At 40.5% G+C, this 24,026-nt stretch overlaps 1 protein-coding gene across 1 annotated transcript; it reads left to right on the forward strand.

Annotated features, from left to right (window-relative positions):
* The first annotated feature begins 257 nt into the window (after window positions 1–257).
* Window positions 258–23,688, forward strand: nampt1 (nicotinamide phosphoribosyltransferase 1). Its single transcript, XM_044021778.1, has 11 exons — window positions 258–424; window positions 5,687–5,843; window positions 8,536–8,639; window positions 10,357–10,485; window positions 14,564–14,722; window positions 15,054–15,190; window positions 17,129–17,354; window positions 17,459–17,578; window positions 17,662–17,802; window positions 18,776–18,910; window positions 19,509–23,688. The coding sequence occupies exons 1-11, from the start codon at window positions 371–373 to the stop codon at window positions 19,620–19,622; spliced, it is 1,476 nt and encodes a 491-aa protein (XP_043877713.1). The 5' UTR covers window positions 258–370; the 3' UTR covers window positions 19,623–23,688.
* Window positions 23,689–24,026: the final 338 nt, after the last annotated feature.

Here is a 24,026-nt window from a genome sequence, read left to right on the forward strand (position 1 = left end):
GCCTTTTGTTTAGGTAGTACGTTTTATAGTAGTTATTCGTAAGTCGATGTTGTTCATAAGGCCCTCATAAGGACTTGAGAATGTTATCGCCTCTTTATTGTGTAGTGATTCATCTCCATAAATATATATAATCTTTGATGAAAGCAGCGTCGCTGATTGGCTAAATGTGCAACTACCCCGAACAGAACCGAATGTCGTCGAGGGCCGCCGATTTTATGTGACGACATAAAGCACGCCTCTTTCCCCGCCCGGTGTTCTCCTCTCGTCCTTCCCCCTGACCAGCTACACTACTAGGCTTGACTCTCCGGCGGCACGGCGCACAACACAATACTCTGACAGCTGCGACTGACTCACTACCGAGGGGTGGAAGATGGAGCATGTAGACGCCGGCTTCAACATATTGTTAGCGACCGACTCATACAAGGTACCGTACGAATGGTGGCTGAAAATGGAGGGAGGGTGGGAGGCGGGGTGGAGGGGAACGGCTAATGGATAAAAATGGGTAAAGTCAAGGTGGTTTCATTTTTCGGTCCCAAGGCCAACACACTGCTCTCCGTGACGGGTATCTGTCGCTGCACATCAGGCCAAATGGGCTGAAGGAGAAATAAAGCAGGGTACCACATTCAGAAACCCAGAATCCCCGCTCTGAAACGTCAAACAGAGCCGGGGCCGCTGGCTCTCACAGGAACCAGTCCTTTGCCGTTGTTACTGGTAACCAGCTAACTAAAACGGCTAGCTTGCTAGCTCATAGGTCCGCGCTTAAGAGGCGCGGAGGGAAATGATAAGAAAAAAGCTAATATTAGCTACTAGTTAGCAAGTCCTGTGCTGGCAGCCCGGTAAACCGCAAACGGGGACAAGTCTCATTCAAAAGCCCTACCAGGCGACATGTTAGCCGGTCTGAGCTAGCTGCTACTGGAGTCCATGCATCACGTTGAGAGTGAATCAAAACCGAAAGTTATAAGGCAGCGTTAGGTTCCCTCCTCTTGAATGATCTCACCGAGGGCCTTTACAGGACATTTAACAATTGACTATAGGCAGTTATCGATGAAAACATCCCATAGCCTGCACTGTGTAGAGCACTGATGTAATGCTGGGAAAAGGACCGTAGAGAGTTATTACCTGATACAAATGGTGAATTAACTTTTGCATGTCACTTAATTATTGCAAGAGCATGAAGTAGTAATTTGTACTGCACTTTTAACCACCGGTCACTTTTTTAGGTACACGGGTTTTGTTGTGCACTCAGATGGTTTTCTGCACGTTTGATGTTATCAGTTGTTCCAGTACTTGTAGGGATGAGAATGATGTATTGGTCAGATAATTATGAACATCACTGTCTTGTGTAGAATATGTGTTATTAGAAATAATGTCTTGTTAACAGCTGTGCAGATTGAAATATGAATATCAAATCAGTGTCAGTAGATAGTCAAGGTGGGGATATTGGTATCAGTTAGGACAAAGAAGTGCTATTTATCCCATACCTGGTTATTTGGGTCACATGTTTATCATCTGTAACTTATCTGGTAATTTTCACACAGAGGACTGCTGCTCACTGGATATTGTCTTTTTTTTGACCATTCTGTGTCGTCCCCAAGAGATAGTTGTTTGAGAAAATCCCAGTACATTAGCTGTTTCTGAAAAACTCAGACCATCTGTCGGCAACAACCATGCCACATTCAAAATCATTGAAATGACCTTTCTACCCCATTGTGATGCTCGGTTTAAACTTCACCATGTTTACATGCCTGCTGCCATGTGCCTGGCTGAATAGTTATTTGCATTGACAAGTAGTTGAATAGGCTTGCTTAATTAAGTGGCCAGTGATTCTAAATCTCTTTCATGACATGACAGAATGCTGTTTTAATCATGGCAGCTCTCATCGTTATGAATGTGAAGATATGATCAGTGTTGGTCCAATATTGGTCAAAATCACAGGATCGGATTTAGGAAAAAATGTAATATCCAATATAATCTGAAAACTCCCAATATTGCATACAGTCAGTGCTACACACAGCACAGACTGTAAAGAGAGACATGCGCCACTGATATCATTTCACCAGAATGTGAATGAGGGTATTGGACACAGAGCAGTGGCATCAAGTAATTCGTAAAATAACACTAATACTGGAAATAGGGGGTTGAACTTCTACAGATCATACTATATATGTATTGGGTTGATGGGTTACTAACCTTTAATAACATTCTATTGAAATAAAACTGCATCCAATATCATGCTCTCTTGTGGTGGGAGGGATTTGAGTTGATGTTTTTGTGAAGACCTCAGCTTTACACGTACTGCACACAGTATTGATTGCGAGTGGTCACTGTTGATTAGCCTTGTGTGGTCACAAGGTGGTTAAGTAAAAGGGCTTTAGCCCACTCGTGGTGTGTATGCATGGCTCAATTAAAATAACTGGAATGACGTTGTGTCACTTTGGTTACACACTGGTTTTCTTATATAGGTAATGTCATTGTAATACAGTTGCATGCAGAATGTAGATGTCGATGACTATTACTTGTATAAAAAATCTAAGTAAACATGTTGCCTGTCGCTAAGTGACTAATTTGAAAATTGCAGACTATGTGGTAATAGGGAAATATTTTTATACTTTCATAATTACTCAAAAACAACTTCCTCCATTACGGTACATTAGATGTACTCGGTGACAATTAGAAGATGTCTGTGTTAAGTTTTTTTTTTTTTTTTTAATTATGCAGAAGTATAGCAGGAGTCAAGTCGGCTCATAACAAAGCTCAGTTAAATGAGGGTTAAGATGACAAAGTATATTTTAACTGACTGTGATCAAATTTCATATCATGTTTTTGTCAGGCTAAGTGCACCTGTGTTGCTATGCCAGGCTGAAGTTGCTGTTATTGTCTCTTTGGACACAAATGGTCAACTAGACTAGTGGGTTATGCAAGATCAGTTGTTCCTATGTCATTTGCTCTTTGTTTGCTGTGTTTGGTGACTTCACTAGGAACAAACTGTTTTATCTTAACCATTCATGAGTGAGTGAAAACCTTTTAGCAAATAGAATAGGAAAGATGAAAGCAAAGAAGTGGGACTGACTTGCAGACCAACCAGAGGCACACACTTTTGTTTGCAGGCCATTAATGAAATCATGCTGCACCTGTGTATTTGTGTGTTTTTTGTCTGTTTGACACAAAAAGCAATAAGCTGAGCATGACTATTATGTGGAAATACAGGGCAGAGGTGCACAGCATGTCATTGCATGCACAGGTGCTAAAGCAAAATAAGTATGTTGCCATAACATTTAATATTTTCTGACCAGAATCCAGAGGAAATTACAGTGAGCAAATGGGCAGAGGTCCAGGTCCATTTTATTGGAAATTGTTTCTCTTAAAGTGCAGAATGAGGAGGATTGAGGGTTGGTCCTGTGACATTTACGAAATGAGATTGACCCATTAAGGAGGTTGCTACACTAACAGCTGTTGCATACTCCAGATTTTGGCCTGCTTGGAAAGAGAGGCGGCACCTGGAAATGTTCTATGTCTATGGCCACATAAGAATTTTTTTGTAAATTCTTGTAAAACTAGTAAAAAATTGTAGGTGTTATCTAAATCAGTTCACCACCATAGTGCTTTGTGTGTATGTGTGTGTGTGTGTGTGTGTGTATGTATGTGTGTATACATAATGACCCATAAATTATATTGATACTGCATAGGATCATATCTCTCTGAACGGACGTTGATACCAGGTCTCAATGCGGTTTCTATGACTGGTCTTGTATGTGATTATGTTCGAGGCTAGGGAGGATGTCATACATAAGCTTTTAGTGAACATCAGCATGTGCACCAATGAATGTGTACACACACGTAGTCTGGCCTAGTGTCATGTTGTGTGTCTTGACTCTATTTTGAGTCCATGAAAGCCCAGAGGAAAGGACAGAGGACGGGTCAAAGAAACTGAGACGTTCAATGACATTTGTGTTCTCTTCTCTTCTCTTCTCTTCTCTGCTCTTCTACAATGGTGTGACATTTACCTGAAAGAGGAGCCCCTATCTTTTTTTTCTGCCCCAATTAATGCTTTGTATTTATTACAGTAAACTTGTCTCTTGTGGGATCCTTTTGACCCTTTCATTCTTTATCTATAACTCATCTGTTGAAAGTCGATAGTCTGAGAGTACGTCTTAGATTACAGTGTCATTATTGAACATTTATCATCATCTCATCAACCTTATTACCCGTTTAAAGCTCTTGTAGGGCCAGAATTCTTAATGGTGGATAACGTTTCGGGCCGGGTCAGTCTTCATTTGAATTTGAATGAAATGGCAAGATCAGTTTTTTAATATCTAGCTTATCCTGTGTGTAAGTCTGTTAGTCTCATGAGATGAATAAAAGAATAATGAACAGGAAAATATGGCACGATCACAGGGAGTTCCTGCACTGAAAGCACCACCAAGCTTTTTAATTTCTGATTTTAAAAATATGTAGATGGAGAAAAGCTTTAAATTCCTTGATAATCTCTCTCATATGTACACAAAATTGCCATTGAAACTAAAATATCACAAACTGAAATAAAAATGAATAAGGAACTGTGTTACTGCTGTATGTTTTTAGCATTACATTATATCATGGCAGCTTGGTTGCTCACCTAACAAACAAACACATGTAGCCACACAGTCATTAGTTGCCTAGTCCAGTCTTTTAATTCCAAAACAGACATGTTCAGTGGATGAAAGTGGCCCTGTGATGGGGGTTAAAGTCAGCTTAAATTCCCCCAAGTGTGACAATCCTTGGGTTCATTTGGGGTTTAATTGATGGCCGGATGGCCACAGCTGAGTGGACACTGTCTCTTTTTCCTTTTGGGTTTGCGTCTTTAAAGTGTAGTCTCTCCAACACCGCCAGTGTAATCTCTGTGCTTGTGTCAAACCTGCCTCAACAGGTTTCTGTCACTCTGATTATCTGTCAGCGTTTCTGTTCACATTTTTTTTTCAATAACGACACAGTAGACTGACAATAAAGAACATGTCTGAGTGAGCAGAACAGTCCTATTGTGACATTTTTAGTATTTTATTTTATGCAATAGATTGATTGTTGTGGCCTTTGCTGAACTCTCAATGTTTGCTGTTATCAAAGATAAAATACTACAATGGCATGTCTTTTAAAAATTTATTGAATAGCTGTCTGGACTGAATGGGTAAGCAGTGAGCGACTGGAGCTGTAGACTCTTTTGATTTGATTTTCACAATAAAACTGTCTTGTCATTACTTTTGTGACTCACAAAACGGCTCAAAACAAAGAGGGAAATTTGCTGTTTATGCTGCTCTGTGTTATAATCTAATTTTTAATATAATCTTAGAGGAATGTCACCATTTACAAAAGAAATCCAGGTGTTTTGCAATGCTAATCCAACCACAAAACCTGGGTGACTGAAAAGGTATGAACGGTTCACCTCACGTAATCCTGCACTACAAACAAAGCTTATGCAGGAAATGGACGCACCCTTTTTCACATGCAGAAAAATGAAGGTGAACGCAAAAGCTTATTTCTTTTAATACATTGACGTTAAGACCAGTTCACTGAGAGCAAAGGGCGATTAGGAATTTATATCAAGTTGCTTTAGTTTGTGGATGTCTCTTATTACCCTTATCTGGTTGTTCATTTTAAATAAATTCCCAGGCTAGCATTTTAAAGTGTTTCAATGTCTCCCTTGTTTCTCCAGGTAACACATTACAAACAGTATCCGCCCAATACGAGTAAAGTCTACTCCTACTTTGAGTGCCGCGAGAAAAGGACAGACCCCACCAAAAGCAGAAAAGTCAAATATGACAAAACCGTCTTCTACGGCCTACAGTACATCCTCCACAAGTACCTAAAAGGTAAGTGCTGTCTCCGATTTAAAGGACCAGTGTGTAAGAATTTGTGCCATGTAATAGTGAGCACGCAGAAGAGGAGGAGCTAACAAATAGTTGAGAAATGTCTGCTCACTCCCTTTTGAAGCTTCTGCTTCAAAAAGATGAAAATAGTGCTGAGCAATAATTGAATAACAATATAGAGTATATTGTAGTACTTCAATATCAATTTAACAAACAGTTAAAATGTATTGATATTATGTCAAACACTGTCCAAACTGTGGTTTCAACTACTTACGCTCAGGAGAACAATTCCCCAATACTTTGCAATATTGACCGATTTGAAATGTTTAAATTCCTATGTAAAATGTGTTTGTCCATTCAGGCTGTTGTAGACAGCCTATGTTAAGCAAGGTCCTTGCTTCAAGAACAAATAAAAAGCTTATTTCATGGATGCAAAAACCCACAAAAGTGATTTTACACATGTACACACATAGTTATGGGTACTAGTGTATGTTCCATTTCTGCCATTTCCTCAGTGATACAAATTTTAAATATAGAAATTGTATAAATGTTCAACATTTTGTAATGTGCCATGTGAGCAGTTAATGAAAGCCTTTATCAGAAAGCTGACGCTTTGACCTTCAACCCAGTAGGAGCTCCACTTGCTGCCAAGACTGAATGACTTGGCAGTTTGTAGTCTTTGATACTATGAAGCCACCCGTTCTGATACAAGCTCCTCTGGGCTGTTGAGTAAATAATGTGTTTTGACTCAACCCTGTGACTAAAATGATGCATGGATTATATAATACTGTGGGCAGTGAACATTTTAATCTGTCTTTATTTGTGTCCAGTGGGTTTAAGTTTATAATCGGGACATATACCCATTTGATATATTACCAAGTATAGATAGAAAGTTGACACAACGAGCTTTGTGGAAACCTTGCGGTACTGATAGGGACAGGGTCACCTGCCCAGTGATTTAGTGTGTTGCTCAAGGACTCTTCAGTAGGGAAGGTGCACACTTTTGTGGCCCACAGCAACAGTCCTTTTACTCCCTTAAAGAAACAAGGTGGAAATGTGCTTTATATTGATTAGACTTAACGGAGCTTGGCATAGCCGTAGTGTCAAAGGTTATAAAGAAAAGAAATAATATGGGAAAAGTCTGAAATGAGGCAAATTAGAACGCCTGCAATATATATTAGATGCTCCCAAGTAACTCAAGTTAGCAAAGGTGAACGTTGAAGTCGGTGCGATTCAGAGGAGCATGAGAAAAAAGTGAGAGAATGAGGAGGCAAAAGAAAGGAAGAATGCTTCTCTCTCCTGTCCCTTAAGAGGATTTCATGGTGCGGTAGCAGAGGTGCCGGGGAGAAGGAGAACCAAGGGTAAGACAGAGGGGGAGAAGACAAAAGCACAGCTGCTCTTTCACCCTCTTGGGGGAGGCAACGCAAGCTGTCTTCACCGAGCGTCCCTCTGAGCTCAGCGATAAGGCCAACTATTAGAGATGCATCCTTGAACGTAGGGAACCAAATGTGTTTTGGGACTTTCAAAAACGGCTCTAACTTCGTTAAAGAGGAAGTGTTGTGGAAAACATTATGATGTTTTCTTATATAAAGAGTATATGAAGAGTCATAGTGAAAGCGAGCTGCTGAGCCTCTGTTGACAGAAACCCTCACACGAGATATAAAAAGAAACCTCACAACCGGAGCGTCACCTGGATAGTCTTACATTAAAAGTGATACATGTAAAATATGTACACCAGCAACCTGAAGCAGTTAAAAAGGGTTACTGCAATCCCAATTCAAAACATTGGAGACTGGGACTGGAAGTGATATCACCTCCTAGTTGACCACAATTCAGTTGAGGAGTAGTAAAGAAAACATGGACATTTACAGAAAAGTTGTTATTGTTCTTGGTCTTTGGGAGCAAAGACGGCTTATTTAGAAAAAAATGTGTGTGTATATATATATATATATATATATATATATATATATATATATATATATATATATATATATATATATATATATATATATATATATCCACCAACTACCAGTGAACATTTATGAACTACCATTTTCTCATAGTTTACCAAAGCCATTTGACATCCAGTCTTTGTTAGTTGAATGTCCTTTGACACTGTGCCGTCTCCACTACTCGTATGACTGAGTCACTGTAGTGAATTACTTTCTTTCGTTTGAACAAAAACCTGTCTGCATTTGACAGGTTTTTCCTCCTGTGATTCATTTTGGCAATAAAGATGTCAGGAGAAGCTAACAACTCTGCCATCGTGAATGTATTCCTTGTGCGACTGCAGGAGATGTTATACTGGCCCTCTGAAGATTATACTAGACTTACCAAATACTTTGAAGGATGAGTGACTGTATAAGATACTCTCAATTAAAAATAATCTCTTGTAACAAGTTAGGTGTCATCTTTTTTCGGTTGTGTAAAGCACGTTCTCATTGGGTCTGAAACACGTGCATTTTCATTTTGTGGTTTACCCTGTTTCTGCAGTCTAGAAACTAGGAAAACCTGAAAAGAAACAAATGTGTGTGTCTTGTTCAACAAATATACCTTGTCAGCATGCACAGGATGTCTCTAATTTAATTACCACACTGGACAGTCGAAACACATTCCAGTGCTTTTTCTTTTACTCACTGTGTCATATGGCAACATTTGTTTTTTGTAACTCCTTTCCTTTTGTTCTCCACTACAGGAAAGGTCGTGACTCCAGAGAAGATCCAGGAGGCGAAGGAAGTATACAGAGAACACTTCCAGGATGATGTCTTCAACGAGAAAGGCTGGACTTACATTTTGGAGGTAAGGGACCGCGGAGAATGCACGGAACCCTTATTTTTTTACGGTGACATTCTACTGTTCTTAAAATTTAACGATGTCACAAGGGAGGGTCACACAGAGTACTGTAGTTATTGTGGAAGAAGCTTAAAAGGTATAATAACCAGGTATGCAGCTGCCAGTACCTGCTTATGTTAAGCATCTATCTGTTTTCTTAAGATGAGTAAGACAAAACCTTTGTCATCATTAACAAAGGAATGTGTACAGATAATTAAAGGTGTAGAATATACAGCCCTCAGTGGAAAGTTTCAAACACCAAACTTGAACAGTACAAAACAAAGTTAGGGTTTGTGTTTCACGCTCATGAAAGTGTGACACAAATCATTTTAAAAATCACATTCCAACATAGTATTCCACACCAGGTTTCCTTTTTCACTTTGTCGGAGGCGAAAAAAAATCTAGGCAAATATTTGTTTTGTTTGTGTAGAGTCATTCAGATATCCTAGTGTAGTGCAGTCGGCCTGTGAAGAGGGAAGTTTCATTCTGTAATCTGATGGCTCCAATCCACTTCATGCCTCCAATCTCCTCCTATACAAGGGAGAGTGTTGCATGGTAGCAAGAGCTGAGAACCAATCACCCAAAAGTAGCTGGGGAGAAAAAAAAGCCGTCTATTTAAATTTGTAAAAAACGTTGATACTGCTGTGATAATAACCAGTTAGTACAAGCTGCACTTTGTTTCCCTTACACACGGTTAATGACCGTAAATAAACAGCAATTTAAAATAAAAAAGCTCAGCCAACATGACACAGAACCAGATTTTAAACTGATGAGCCATTCTTGCTTGTGCTTTACAGTGATGTGCAGGGAGAGCACGAGAGAGAAACAAGTCAGAATACTTCCTGTCCCTTCAGACCTGTCTGCTTTTTAAGTACAAATTAAATCATGAAGTTAAGAATCATAGAGACTCTGGTGCAGAGAAACACAAAGTCTAAGCTTAAGCAGCTGAGCCTCTTCTTTATAAATGATTAGAATCTGTGAAATCACTCAAAAGCAACAAAGGGTCTGAAGTATAAGCTTTTTTATCTTCACTTTTTTTCTTTTTTTGCGGTGACTTTGCGATGGATGTGAGAGTGTAACCAATGTGTCGCAATGAGCGCGACGGCTCGCAAGTGCTTCCTGTGACGCAATCCCTGTCATTACAACACACACACAAATGTCAACCTGACAACCTGCTTGATTTAATGAGAAAAATCTAAACCACATTCGCTGTGCGGTGGGGGTCAGAATTGCCTAACTTGGAAACATATTTGGTACAAGTCCGACTCATCAACCTCATCATAATGGATTATTGAGAGGTGCTGTTTCAGCACCTTGGAGAGAGCACAGCGCTCTGTTCTGACAAAAGGATTTTGCCAAGTGAGGACAAGTGTCGATAAACCTTTCAGTCGTCAATCTGTCAGCTTTGTTTGTGTAAAAACCAAAAACCAACACGCTTGCAGCTCACATCCAGCATGCATGTGCTCATCAGTTTTGCAGGTGTTCTCTCCTACATGAAAATTAGCTTTCTTTAATCCAGTCGTCACGTTTGTCTCGAATAGAAGTTTCCAAATGCAAGAGGTCCTATGTGTTCTCATCAGGTCTGAAACACATTCCTGATGACGGGTGAAGTTTGTCATGTCGGTAGAAACGATGACATTGTAGAGCTGTAATAGTTGTCGATGTGTGTCTCTTGTCTTTCCAGAAATACAACGGACACCTGCCCATTGAAATCAAGGCAGTGCCAGAGGGCAGTGTCATTCCTCGGGGTAATGTTTTATTTACTGTGGAGAGCACAGACCCTGAATGCTACTGGCTCACAAACTGGGTGGAGGTGAGTATTCTTTCTTATTTTAGCAAATGCTGATTTCTTTTTCTAGTATTGAGTTACAATCATGGGGCATTTGTGGAGTTTGTGAGGCCATTGTAGTTTTCCTCATAATTAAAAATTGGATGTCCTGCTCATATTTCTACTACAATAGCATCGCTAAGTGTACCAGAGAGATTTAATGGTTTGTTTTATTTGATTATTGATTAAAGACAAAAATCTAATCTACATTTATGCTCTTTTATGACAATGGAGACCTCACAGGTTTATGTGAGCCGTAAACTATTAAGCTTGGCAGCAGGCCCAATGATGCCTCTTATCTCTCTTTTAAATCTCTGCAAGCTACGTTCATGTCATGACTTGTTGCTCGATTGGTGCGGAGAGATGCACGGCTCGCTGCTGTCACTGTTGTTTGATTGCCGTCCCGAGGCGTATCTATCTTGTCTATAATAATTTTTATAGAAGCAATTAAGAATGCGTCTCAAATTCATTCTCCGTGCATTTTGATTTGCTTTAAAACTGTAGCAGGGTAAATGTCACAGTTTAACACATTGGCCAGTGCCATCTTGTTTTTTGTTTGTTTTTTTTAAACAGAAGAGAGACACACTTTTTAAACTATTATGACCCAAATCACAATATAAATCGCAAATTTGTGCATCATTTAATGAGTCATTTACAGCCATATCTTCTTCGTTGTCTTCTTTCACTTCTCCCTTTTGTGGCTGCAACAGTGGATCATTATTATATTTGTTTTGGAAAAGGTTTTACACCAGATGCCCTTCCTGATCCAACCCTCCCCATTTATGCATGTTTTTGTTTGCATGTTATTTAAAACATACACACATTAAGCAAATTTGTACCGTGCTTCAACTATTTTACTCCTCTATATAGGTCTATAATTCACTAAATGCTCCATTCAAGACGTGCTGCAACTAATAATTATTTTGATTATGTAATCTGTTGATTATTTTCCCATTTTAATGATTTGTTATTGTTGTTTTTTGCCTTTTTTATGGTTTGTTTGCTCTTATCGTTAAAAAAAACAAAAACCTGAAACACTACATATCAAAATCATTCTTGTTTAATTGAATAATCAGTGAATTGTGAAGACCTATAACTAGTGATTTAGACCCTAAACTCCTCAGAAAAAATGTTTAAAGTGAGAATTAAGGGCATTATGTCAAAAAGTTGCACGCAAATGACTTCTTCTCAACACCCATTGACCATTTAGGAGAAAACAGATCAGGCACTGATGTGTTGGCTTATTTTGCATGCTAGTTTACAAATGTGTTAGCCTCTGTGGCCTTTAGCAGCAGGGTTCTCATGATTTAACCACTCGAATGCCAAGCATGTCTTGTCCATGCCTCCCATATCATCACCATGAGATCAGAGTTGTATTTGAAGGCGGTTAAAACCGTTGAAAAAAAACAACTTGCTTAATGTGTTGCTCATGTTGTAAAATACCTGACATATTTTCTCGTTAGTGCTATGCTAAGCTAAGCTTCTGCTGGCTCCAGCTTCATATTCTCCACACCGGCCAGCCAGAATGATATGGAGCTCATCCACTGTAATGTTGGCCAAGAATGCAAATAGGTGTTTTTTAAAACTATGCCCAACTGTCAGTTGAAGGCAAAAACTCTGATTGCCATGTCAATAGGGAATGGGAAGGGTTAAGTGGATTTTTATAACGTGCAGAAAGCAGGCTGCAGTTGTCCCTCTCCATCACTGATCCTTGTGCACAGTGTGAGACATCCTTGAGATCAGAAACACCTCATGAACTTATTACTGCATTAACAGACCGACGGCAGTGACTCGGTAAAACTAAATTAATTTACTGTGCCCAGTAACTTGCCGTCTCATCTCACTGTATTAGCCTAATGTTCACTGCCTTTAAATTGATTTTGGATGAATAATGTGACGCATTCACTCTCAGCTTTGATGGTTATTAAACAATTTTACCTGCATTAAAAGAAACTGTTGGGACATAGAACAGACAAGAACACTTTGATATCACACACATACACTCACCATGCCCTGGTGGATTTGGATGTACACCACACATACACACTTCACTTCATTCCACGGCTGATATAAATACACCTGTAAACACACACACACACACACGCGCGCACAGTCATTCTTCATGGCTGATTTAAAATTAGCATGGTGTCCTTGGACTGCATCATAAGGTCAATCTCATTTCTCTTTCTCTTTCTCTTTCTCTTGCTTCCCTTTTTTTCCCCACTGTCAGTCAGTAGCATTTCTTTTTCATGATCATATTCTCCTTTTTTTTCCCCCCTGTACCTCACCCCATTCTTTTCATACAATGTATTCCCCTTTATTTCCTTTGTTGTTCCTCAACTCCCTCCATTTTGTTCTGGGACATTGACCTAGGAGTTATGCTGGTGTGCGTGTGTGCGTGTGTGCGTGCGTGTGCGTGTGTGTGTGTGTGATGATTACTCTGTGTTGCCTTCATCGTCCCGTCCCATTTCCCCCACAGTGTCATATGATCATATTGCCATTATAATTCCATAATAATTTCAGTAAGACTGACTTAATAGCACTTCAAGAGGAAAATAAATGGATGCAGTTTGAATCATTTTATAGTAGTTGTACAGTATAGTTCAATATTATTACATTAACTCGGTAGAGAGGTCAACATGCAGATAAGGCGGCGACCACATGACCTTGTTTCTTGTGGACACTGGCCTTGCTCTGGCAGTCACGAGTTCTATTGTGGTTTAGATTATGATTAGACTAAGGGGCGGGCATGTGACCTGCTCAGGGTTACAACATTAAAACACTCACTGCGTAGTATTATAAGGCTATTTCTGAGCTACTTTTTCATCTCTAGGGGGAAGATAACATGGCTGTACATCCTGCTGTTTTAAATGTTTGTCATGCTTGTCTTTATTGCCTGTAAACCAGGTTTGTTACCCAAAGACTTGGCTGTTATGAAGCTCAGGGTTTGTACATGAGTATATGTGTCATGACATTTTTCAGACACTGTTGTTTCATAGTCCTTTCTTTGGATGTAATCCATTGATGGCATTTTCTGTCCAAACCCGCACGGGCCTAAGTAAACACCAAACACGTTCTCCATGCTTTCCCCTGCCTTAACAGTACCTGACTTTGTACTGCAGGAAATGTAATACATTCAGGTGGTGTTAGGTAAATAACAAAGAGTGGGCCAGCACAACCAAGTGTGACCAGTGTCCACAAGGGATGGGCATGAATATGTAATTATCAGTTTGATTATTAAAGTTGATCAGTTAAGGCAGCTATTCATGGCTCCAGTGAAAAGAAACAAAACTGACTTGGTGAAATGTATGAGGTTTCTTGAGTGCATCTTAAAGCCACTCCTCTAACCTCAACATGTTGTGGACAATGCAGAAGCGATGGCATTTACTACAGTCTTAAAATGCATCTCGTTAGCTGCTCAACACACTGTGAAACCCGCATTGCTCTCACTTGCTTTCATGCCACTGGAGCTGCATATTTTTATTGGCCTATATTCACGTTGCTGATTATCAGCCAATCGGCAACAAAGAAGATGATAAATAACTGACATGATGATTTGATTGAATTGTCGTTTAGATTTTATTTTTGTCTCTACCACAAAATAAAACAAATAAAACATCTGTATCCGTATTGGCTACCAAATTGTTAATTTAAACATTGACATGGCTCTGGAACCAAATGCATAAGTTCTGTACACTTCACGTTATGGAATGAGTATATTCATAAATCTTCCCACATGGCAATGGTTAGTACAGATAAGCCACTTGTTTTCATTTTGAGACGTATGAGTCTGGTCCACAGTGGACATGCAGCTATTGAGGAATGTATTTTTCCCAGAGTTGGAGAGCAGCTTTTCTTTGATCCCTGTGAGTCTGTTGGTTTAGGGCTTTAGTACCAGGATAAGCAGAACATTAGACCAGACATTCACTGGTCTGATCTTTACTGGACTCGAACTTTGATTCCAAGTTTTGTCGTTGCATACACATAACTTTATCTCTAAAATGAACATAAAAAATGCAACGAACTGAACGGTGCTTTGTTTGTTTTTCTTTTTCCCCTTCAGACCATCCTGGTTCAGATCTGGTACCCCATAACCGTGGCGACAAACTCCAGAGAGCAGAAGAAGATCCTTGCCAAGTACCTCTTAGAGACATCTGGGATCTTAGACGGATTGGAGTATAAACTCCACGACTTTGGCTACAGGGGCGTCTCTTCACAAGAGGTGTCTTTATTTATATACTTACACAATATAGTGTGAATATAGTGGATGTTTTAAAATTCATTTTCTTACTTCAGCTCAGCCTTTCCTGAGCTTTCTAATAAAACATTTCTCACGCTACTTCTAGGACCTTGGAAATTGTATTTTGGCAGACCACTCCTTACTCGTTGTGCACTTACTCTCTTTCCCTGGACCTTTTTTAACCAAATTACATGATGGATTTTCAGTTACCGCTCAGATAAAAGGCTTTTAAGAGGACTTCAAGTTTAGTTTAGTCTCCTTAAATGACATGCAAAATGTGTAAATGCATCTTTGTGTCTCCTGCAACCGCCAGACTGCAGGCATCGGGGCCTCTGCCCATCTGGTCAACTTCAAGGGCACCGACACAGTTGCAGGCATCGGAGTCATTAAGAAGTACTACGGCACCAAGGACCCAGTGCCGGGCTTCTCAGTGCCTGCAGCGGAACACAGGTACACACACACACTGTTCTTAAGGTTTGATTTATTCCACTCCGCTTATGGAAGTTTTGTCCTTGATCAGAGACTGAACATCCCCCCATTTGGCATAGTTTTCCTTCAGCTATGCAGCAGAAGCTGTAATGATACTGTTTTCAGTACGATCTAGGGCAGTGGTTCACTACCCACTTAAATGTATTTAATGCTATTTAGAAGGGGCAGAGCATATTGAGGAAGATCAGTATACAGTACACATGTAAATATGCCAGAGTTAGAAGATGCTGCTAATAGCTGCTGTAGTCCCTTGGCAGGTTAGCAGACAATACAGTACAATTACTTATGACCGCACAGACAACATGACACAAAATACAATGCAATTCACGTGATATATCAATTCATACATAATTTAGTATGGAGCAGTTCATAAAAGTGGTGCTGTATCCAAGCCAGTTAAATGATTTATGGCATCAGATGAGAGTTTAATTATGACACCATCATTCATGTAAAAACCTCCAAGTGAATTTGGATGTCTGCCAGAGTGCTCACCACTGTGGTATACAATGTTTGGGCTGCTGCTGATTTTTTTGTGAACAGCATAAGTAATGAGCATAGGACGACCTGTATTCATTGCTCGTGTTTTTGCCATTTTGGCTCAGAGGCAGCCCTGAAAGTAGCCGTGTTCATCTACGAACCAAAACTGAGCTTCAGAATAGAAAACTCTCTGCAAATAATGACTGATAATGTGCTAAAAACATAATGATGGAAAAATGATGCACCAGGCATTTGTCTGACATTGCTGGTAATCTGCTGCTCTGATTAGAGCTTGGTCACTCTCACTCTAACTGCTTCAGAACTCGGTTTGTGAATGTGGCTGTGATTGGCCAGAAGAGAGGGTTTTCATTGGCCGCTGCCCTGACGTGCATGTCCCCTCTTGTATTCTTTTTTTTTTTTTATTTCCCGGATGCCTTTATCCTGCCCTCTCACACACACACACACACACACACACACACACACACACACACACAATCTCTCCCTTTCTGTTATGCTCTCATGTACACAGCAGCCTTTTCCTCGCCACCAGGGCCATTACTGCTGCACTAGTGCACCCTTCTTTCTCCCGCACCAATGCATTATGGGATGTTGGTAGTAGTTGTTATAGTAACGATTATGTAACAGCCCCCCCTTTGGTTTCCACCTTCAAAGGGAGGAGCCGCAGTGAAATTCCACTTTGATTTTTTGATGTAGGGGAAAAAAAGGGGAAAGGGAGGGATGAGTCGAGGTGTGTCACCTTCAAAGTTCTTGTGTGGGAAACTTTGAATCCGTACACAATCCGTACACAATCCGTAGTCTGGTGCAGCACAAATGCCCGTTAAATGACAACTTGTATAAACATGTACAGATTTGATGATTATAAATGGGCATTTATATGTATATAGTATAGTTGAAAAATAGAAGTGTTGAATAGTATTTTAACCAAGACCATTAGTTAGTAGCTTCAAACAGGTTGTACGGCACAGTGTTGTTGATATATACTACTCCGCATCCTGATATAACTTGTTTCTAATTAGGTTCCATTAAAACTTTTTTTAAATAATTGCAAATAATTGCCCCTATGTTGCATGTCCAAGAGTAAATCCCAGACACTGTATGGAAAAGTAGGAGTGCACTGCCCTCTTCTGGACAGTCTGTAGCATTATGTTTGGATGAATGTTGTGGAAATTTACTTTTACCTTACTTGACCTGTCCAGGATTAGCAGGACGGATAAATGGATGGATTTGACCTTTAACCAGCCTTTGCTTCTATTTACTTTGTCTTCCTGTTTCTTGGTGTCTTCTTCTTTCTTCCCTCTTCTTTTTTTACCCAGTGTTATTTTGTTCCACTTCTGTTTCCTCTGTTGTTTATTTTGAATTCACACAATTTTCACACAAATGAATAGATAACTCTCTCCACAGTACTATCACAGCGTGGGGAAAGGACCATGAAAAAGACGCCTTTGAGCACATCATCAAGCAGTTTCCCAACGTGCCTGTGTCCATAGTCAGCGACAGCTATGACATCTACAACGCCTGCGAGAAGATCTGGGGAGAAGACCTACGGGCGCTCATAGAGAAGCGCAGTGCTGATGCGCCGCTAGTCGTTCGACCAGACTCGGGAAACCCCCTCGATACAGTTTTGAAGGCAAGCTTTCCTTTTTAACGAAATATCTCAAGACAAATTTGGCAAACTAGCTGAAACTCATTCTCCCCTCTCTCTTTGTTCCCCCCTTTTTGTTCTTCCTTCAGGTTTTGGAGATCTTGGGTAAGAAGTTTATTCCAGAGGAGAACGCGAAAGGTTTTAAGGTTCTCCCTCCGTACATCAGAGTCATACAAGGAGACGGAGTTGATATCAACACTCTGCAAGAGGTATGAGCTGCAGTTTACACCGGTCACCACAAGTGACCCGTACGCACGTTGATGGGTTTTGTTTGTGTCCATCTCTTTTACAGATAGTGGAAGGCATGAAAGAACACAAGTGGTCCATTGAGAACATTGCCTTCGGCTCTGGAGGGGCTTTGCTGCAGAAACTGACCAGAGATCTGCTCAACTGTTCCTTTAAATGCAGCTATGTGGTCACAAATGGACTGGGGGTGAGCACTGTATTTTGAGTCCCTTGAGATCAAAATCTCTCTTTTTAAGGGAAATGTGATCAAGATAGAGCCAATCCATCTATCTGTCACCGCTTTATCCTCCACATGAGGGTCTCGGGGGGGCACGCAGTGGTAATCTCTACTGACATACGGCGAAAGGCAAAATTACAAAACTGGAGAGCACATTAAGAATAACAAGTCAAGCTTAGCAAAAGCATTCTCACTTTTCACTTGCACATTTTTCATCAGTGTTTTCAACTCAGCCCCCCCCGCTTCCATTTTTGCATATTCATGTGTAGCTGTAGTTTTGTGCCAATTCTTGTCTAGGGAGAGGAGTAAGATGTAAGAGTTGCCCTTCAAACAGAGATTTTTCAAGGGCACACTTAAAATGTCAGACTATGAGATTTTGGAAGAGATCGGAATTTACTGTTACTGTCATAAAGCTAACAATGGTCAGCAAGTTGTGTAGCTACGTATTCCCAGACACGGAGGACATTTTTTAAACATGTTTCTCCTCTGCTACAGACATTAATAATTCCTGTAGTCCACAATAGCAGCTGGTGGCGGCATGTTTTTTTTTGTTGTTGTTTTTTGGCTCTCTTCCACATCCTCACCTTGGTAGCAGGGTCCTCTTTTAAGTCTCCTACACAGCTGCTTCTGTTTCACTTAATGCCTGAGTTTTAACCTACAGTACATATGAGAATGATGATTATTAGCACATGTTTGGTATAATTGACCTTAATATAGTAATGCATGAATTTATGCTGTTTTGAAGGCAAAGTGTGGTCATGCCAAATATTGATTTTTCTTGTTAGAAATCAAATAGTTTGTTTTTATCAATATACAGAGTGAGTCATTTGTGAAAGCATTCTTAATTTACAGCAACCACATTTGCCTGATGCTCCCTATGTCGAAGAATGCAGGCGCTATGTGTCATTGGCCAGTTGTTTCATTGGTCATCTGTGTTTTAAAGGTGAACGTGTTCAAGGATCCGGTGGCAGACCCCAACAAGCGGTCAAAGAAAGGACGCCTGTCTCTTCACCGGACGCAGAGTGGAGACTTTGTCACTCTGGAGGAAGGCAAGGGAGACCTGGAGGAGTACGGCGAGGTGAGTTTGGCAGCCTAGGGGATGCCTGAGTTTCTAGAAGTGTCTTTGAGTCCGGCCCAAGTGGGATACAATCAGCATGATAGTGCATCACAGTTATAATCACACAGCTGAGAAATAAAAATGAAGCAAGTGACTCTTTTTGAGTGCTGTCAACAGCCTGCCCCTGAATATACAGACACTTTAGAGCAGTGTCTCTCAATCATGGTCCTCGGGACCCACTGCCCTGCATGTTTTTAGGTGTTTCCCTGCTCCAACACACGTTATTCGAATAAATGGGTCAATTACATGCTTTTAGCTGACTATTGGAATCAGGTGTGTTGGAGCAGGGAAGCATCTTATGCTGTGTTCACATCATCTATTGTGTTGAGGGAGCTCTGTGTGGATGAGAACGGCTTCCAGCGCTACTTTTGCATGACAAACTCGCGGATTGTTTGCAATCATTTATTAATGTATATGAACTGGTTGAACCCGAATGAAAAAGTTAATCTGGAGCTCTGCAACATTTACACCTTGTCTGTTTAAGATTAAACATCTTCTGTTTCCCCCCCCCCGCCCATTTCTGTCCTTGTTTTGCTCCCCCACCTCCACCCCACCCCAGGACCTGTTGCACACAGTCTTTCAGAACGGCAAGATTGTGAAGACGTACACATTTGATGAAGTCAGAGACAATGCTAAGCTCAAAGAAAACGAGCTCGAGGAGCTTCTGCAGTGAGTGTATAGCACTACTAAGCCTCCAACACCCCCCATCCCCCCTTCCCTTTCTCTTCCCTTCACTTTTTTGACCTCTGACGTCTTCTCAAGAAAATGAAGGTAGCGTGCACCGCTATTACAACCTCACTCCTAAAGTCTGAAATGTCCCTAAACAAAAAAAATTGAACAATCTTCACTCTTCGGTCGGTTTCCAGCAGAGGGGGAGGAGTCTGGAAATGTTAACAAGCATGGGAGGGGTTGAAATGTGTGAGCGAATGAAGAGAGAGGAAGAGTGCGATGATTTGATTTCCGAATTGGATTAACCGCGAGTTCACGCCTCCACGCCGCTGCCCCTTAATTGAAGTGCGGCATGTTGCACTGATAAAGCTGGACATATTGCGACATAAAGTTGAGGAGTGGCTGCTGATGTGCAGTGTGTGTCAGCCGACTTTCTCATGCCGACACAAAAGCCAATGAAATATGATTGTAGGTGTGATTATATAGATATATTTTCTTTCCCCTCTGGCAGCTGCATGAGGCGTGAACACACGGTTAGACAAACTGAGAACGACTTAATGAGAGATATGGGGGGAATAAAAGATACGCCCATCTATTGTGTACAGAGCTGTTAAGAAAAGAAGAAAAAAAAAATCATGTCTGAATCTACATACCTTTTTTGTTTTGTATGTGAAGGATGCAGGGGAGGGGGTGATATCATGGTGACACAGAAACTTTTAAGATGTTCTTATGAAGGAATTCATTCTCTCAACAGTTATGGCCAGAGTACAAATAAGTATTAGAGGAGTACATGAGATGATATGAGTAGGGCTGCACGATATTAGGGAACCACGCGATGACGATATCACTCGGGAATAAATTAAGAGCGTTTGAGCCGATTAGGGAAATTGACCGTAGGCATGAGAGTGGGTGGTTATTTGTCTCCACGTGGCCCTGTGATGGACTGGCGTCCTCGGCGTCCTATGTCAAGCTGGGATTGGCACCAGCGACCTCCATGAGATCCATAGATGATGACTGACTGACTGACATTAAAACATTTTTTTGGTACTTTCATGTTTGGGCTAATGACAGAGATTTGTGGCACACCATGATCACCCACGTCTTGGCGTTGCACGTCGAATATCTTGGACCCTGGTATACTCGCACGTCAGGGTCCTGTAGTATCCCACTTCACCATCAGGTGGCCTTTTGGATATGGCACCTAGAGAGAGAAAGAGAGAAGTATGTCATGTATAATAAAGGATGTCCCCACAGTTGGCCCCCCCCCCGATCGCAGTTCAAGCCATCGTTTGACGATATTATCGTGCAGCCCTAGTCATTCGTGCATTTCTGCAGTTCTGTAAACGATCCGGCTAAATGATTCTGTAATCGACAGAAATCCCTAAACACGCTCACGGAGGGACCTCAGTGATTGATTCTACTTCTACTAAATTTTAAAATGTGTTCATATGCATGTAGGTGTAATTTATTGATGAGATTGCTCCGGAATAATAAAGGAGACCTTTTTTTTTTTTTCACTTTTTAATCAATAATTTCTGTCACAAAGTCAATACAGTTCAATTGTTCCTAGTTGACAGGGGAGAGTGAAAGTTTTGGATTGTGTTGTCATGATGGTGAATTCTCTTGAAACCTTAATTTGTGTGTGTTTCACTGAAGACGACAGAAGATACAGTGCCGTGCAAAAGTCTGATTTGATGTTTTATCAACGCTACGACCATGCAGTGTAATTGTTGCTCATCACTTTATCGAAACATGTTCGGGAAACAGGGGGTCTGTCCTACTATTTCATGTTGGAAAAACATCTGCTGTGAAAAAACAGGTCTATTACCGCTTGTAGATGAACTCATTAACCGCTTTTTGATATATACAAGACCAACTTTCAGTCGCATCATTTCAACATACATGCCAATGATCTCTGAATTTGACATAAAGTCAACAAAGCTGGTGGGGCTTTCCCCGAGACTCTTGCACAGCGCTGTACGTTGCTCCTCCTCGGATGAAGTGTGTTAACTGTTGTGTCCTTTTTTCTTTTTTTCTTTTTTTTTTTTTAAAGGATTGTGTCATAGTGTTCTTGTTGAATAAGTGAATCTTCCCTTTTTGACTTTACCGGCCTTTTCTTCCCTTAAAAGGACGCAGACGTCGTGAGCTTTCCTCCCTCGCGGCAGTGACAATGACGACGACGTGTTCCAGCTGCGCTTTTGTGGCAGTCGCTAAATAATCACTGCCTTAATTTACAAGCCAAGCAGAAAACACATTTAAACAGATGTGACCGTGGGAGTGTGGACGTGCGCGGTGACGGCACAGGATCCACGCTGCAGGTGTAAACGGAGTTCAGTCGCACTGCCGCGTTTGTCTTTTTTTTCTCTTGCAGAACGTGGAGGGATTTAAGCAGAGCGAGGACTCGGTGACATCACAAAAAAAGCAAAAAAAAACAGTCATGGCTGGGCTGCGCTTTGGCAAACTCAAGAAGCCGTAGATAATGCAACAAATTTGGTTTTTAATCCGTCAAATTTTGTACAACGTCTTACTGCTCGACATGACATTGAATCCCAATCACTATCACTATAATTTTGGGTTGTGGACAAAACGAGACGTCTGAGGACGCCATCATTTCCAGGTTTGGTAAATGCAGATCTGATATTTTCACGGACCAAAAATAAGTAGTAGGATTAGTGGAGAAAATAATCGACCGATTGATCGATTATGAAAACTGTCCAGATCCCCTTAGCAATGAATGTCAATATCGGTGATCCCGATATTTAGCGTCCAAATTGGAAACCCCTTTGTTAGTGGATGCCTCTGCTGCCTCCACTAGAGATGACCTTAGCATAAACACACCTGCCCCTCGACGTCACCCAACGCGAATTGTGATACAATTCCTATTCGTATAGCTCATCATATTTGCCTTAATTGTCATTTTCACAAAAATCTACGTTGTTCGGAGTGATGTTGGCGAACAAAACACAAGTTTCTCATCCCAGAATTTCACCACAAGGCTGTTTTTGTCGCGCGTTTTTATCGTGAATCGTATAATAGCAGTGTCTTTTTACACTTGGCCATATTGTGGTTTCGATTATTTGGTCAGCCTTACCCTCTGTCGCCTCACTCCACGCTTTGCTGCGTCCATTTTTAGTGACGGTGACTTTGTTCCCTTCCCTCCTCACCCATGTTGGCTTTGTGTGATTTTTAATTATTTTTGACGACAAATGTGACGACACTGACTCAGACCGATCTGCTCTAACTCAAACAAGCGGGTGAACGCCTCCGGATTTATATTTTCCTTTTCTGTTTCTCTCTCAGTTCCAGTCCATGGTAAACACAGTTGTCCTTTTTTTTTTTAAAATTGTTTTTGTTTTCCAAACTGTGGCGGGGGTGCTTGATTTTACAGTTTTGATACTTTCTCAGTTCTTACCTCAGAGGTTTTTCATTTTGTATGACAAAAGGAGAAAACGAAAAATGATGCCAGAAAAATATCCTTATTTTACACAAACCAGTGCGGCATTTACTGCCTTCTCACTTGTACATAAAGCAACTCGTCGGACTGAAAGTAGGGGGTCAAGGGCGGGGAAGACCACCTCACCAGATAATACTACTATTATTATTATTATTACGATTATTATTATTATTATTATTATTGTCTAAATGACCATTTTTGTACCAACAGAAAATATCCAAATCCGCTCGACTGAACTGGCAGTGTGACTGTTTTTGTGATTGTAACGCTTCTGTGTGTGTGTGAGTGAGAGAAAGTGAATGAATGCATGCATGCATTATGGATGAAAGTGTTAGTGCATACTTCCCCCCCCCCGCCCGTTATTGTTGTTCTTTCACTTGTATGTATATGTCGGTTATCCCCCGAATTCTCTCCCAACAACAACTGATATTTGAACTAACAGAACTTGCTATAGTTGTCGACGATACACTGATTAAAGAGACACCCTCTCAGTTTAAAAGTGTTGTATTTTTTATTTAAATGATGGAAATATTGTGTCTCTATTTGACCAGGTAAACGTCCAGTACTCATTTAAAAAAAAAACATGTATCCAAAAATTAAATACCCGTAACACTTACGTCTGTGGAAGTGTGATTTCTTTAGAAGTTTCCTGTTAAGACGTTACAGGGTGAGTATGAACTTCTAATTGTACACTTGTTTGCACACTGTGTCTCTATCCAGGAAACTCTTAAAACCTAAAAAAGAAGTAGAAATGATGTTTCTTATGTTTTTCTCCTTCTTAAATGGGAATATTTTCTAGTTTCTTATGTTTTTCTGCCTCTTAAATGGGAATATTTTCTAGTTTCTATGCTTTTTCATACTTTTCTCTTTTTATGAATATAGCTCGTAAACAGAGTTATTTAACGTATTGCCTGGTACATATTATTGTTCCCTTTTTCAGCTTCTTACATGTGA

This window comes from Solea senegalensis, linkage group LG3 (genome assembly GCF_019176455.1).
Source record: "Solea senegalensis isolate Sse05_10M linkage group LG3, IFAPA_SoseM_1, whole genome shotgun sequence".
In the NCBI taxonomy this organism is placed as follows: domain Eukaryota; kingdom Metazoa; phylum Chordata; class Actinopteri; order Pleuronectiformes; family Soleidae; genus Solea; species Solea senegalensis.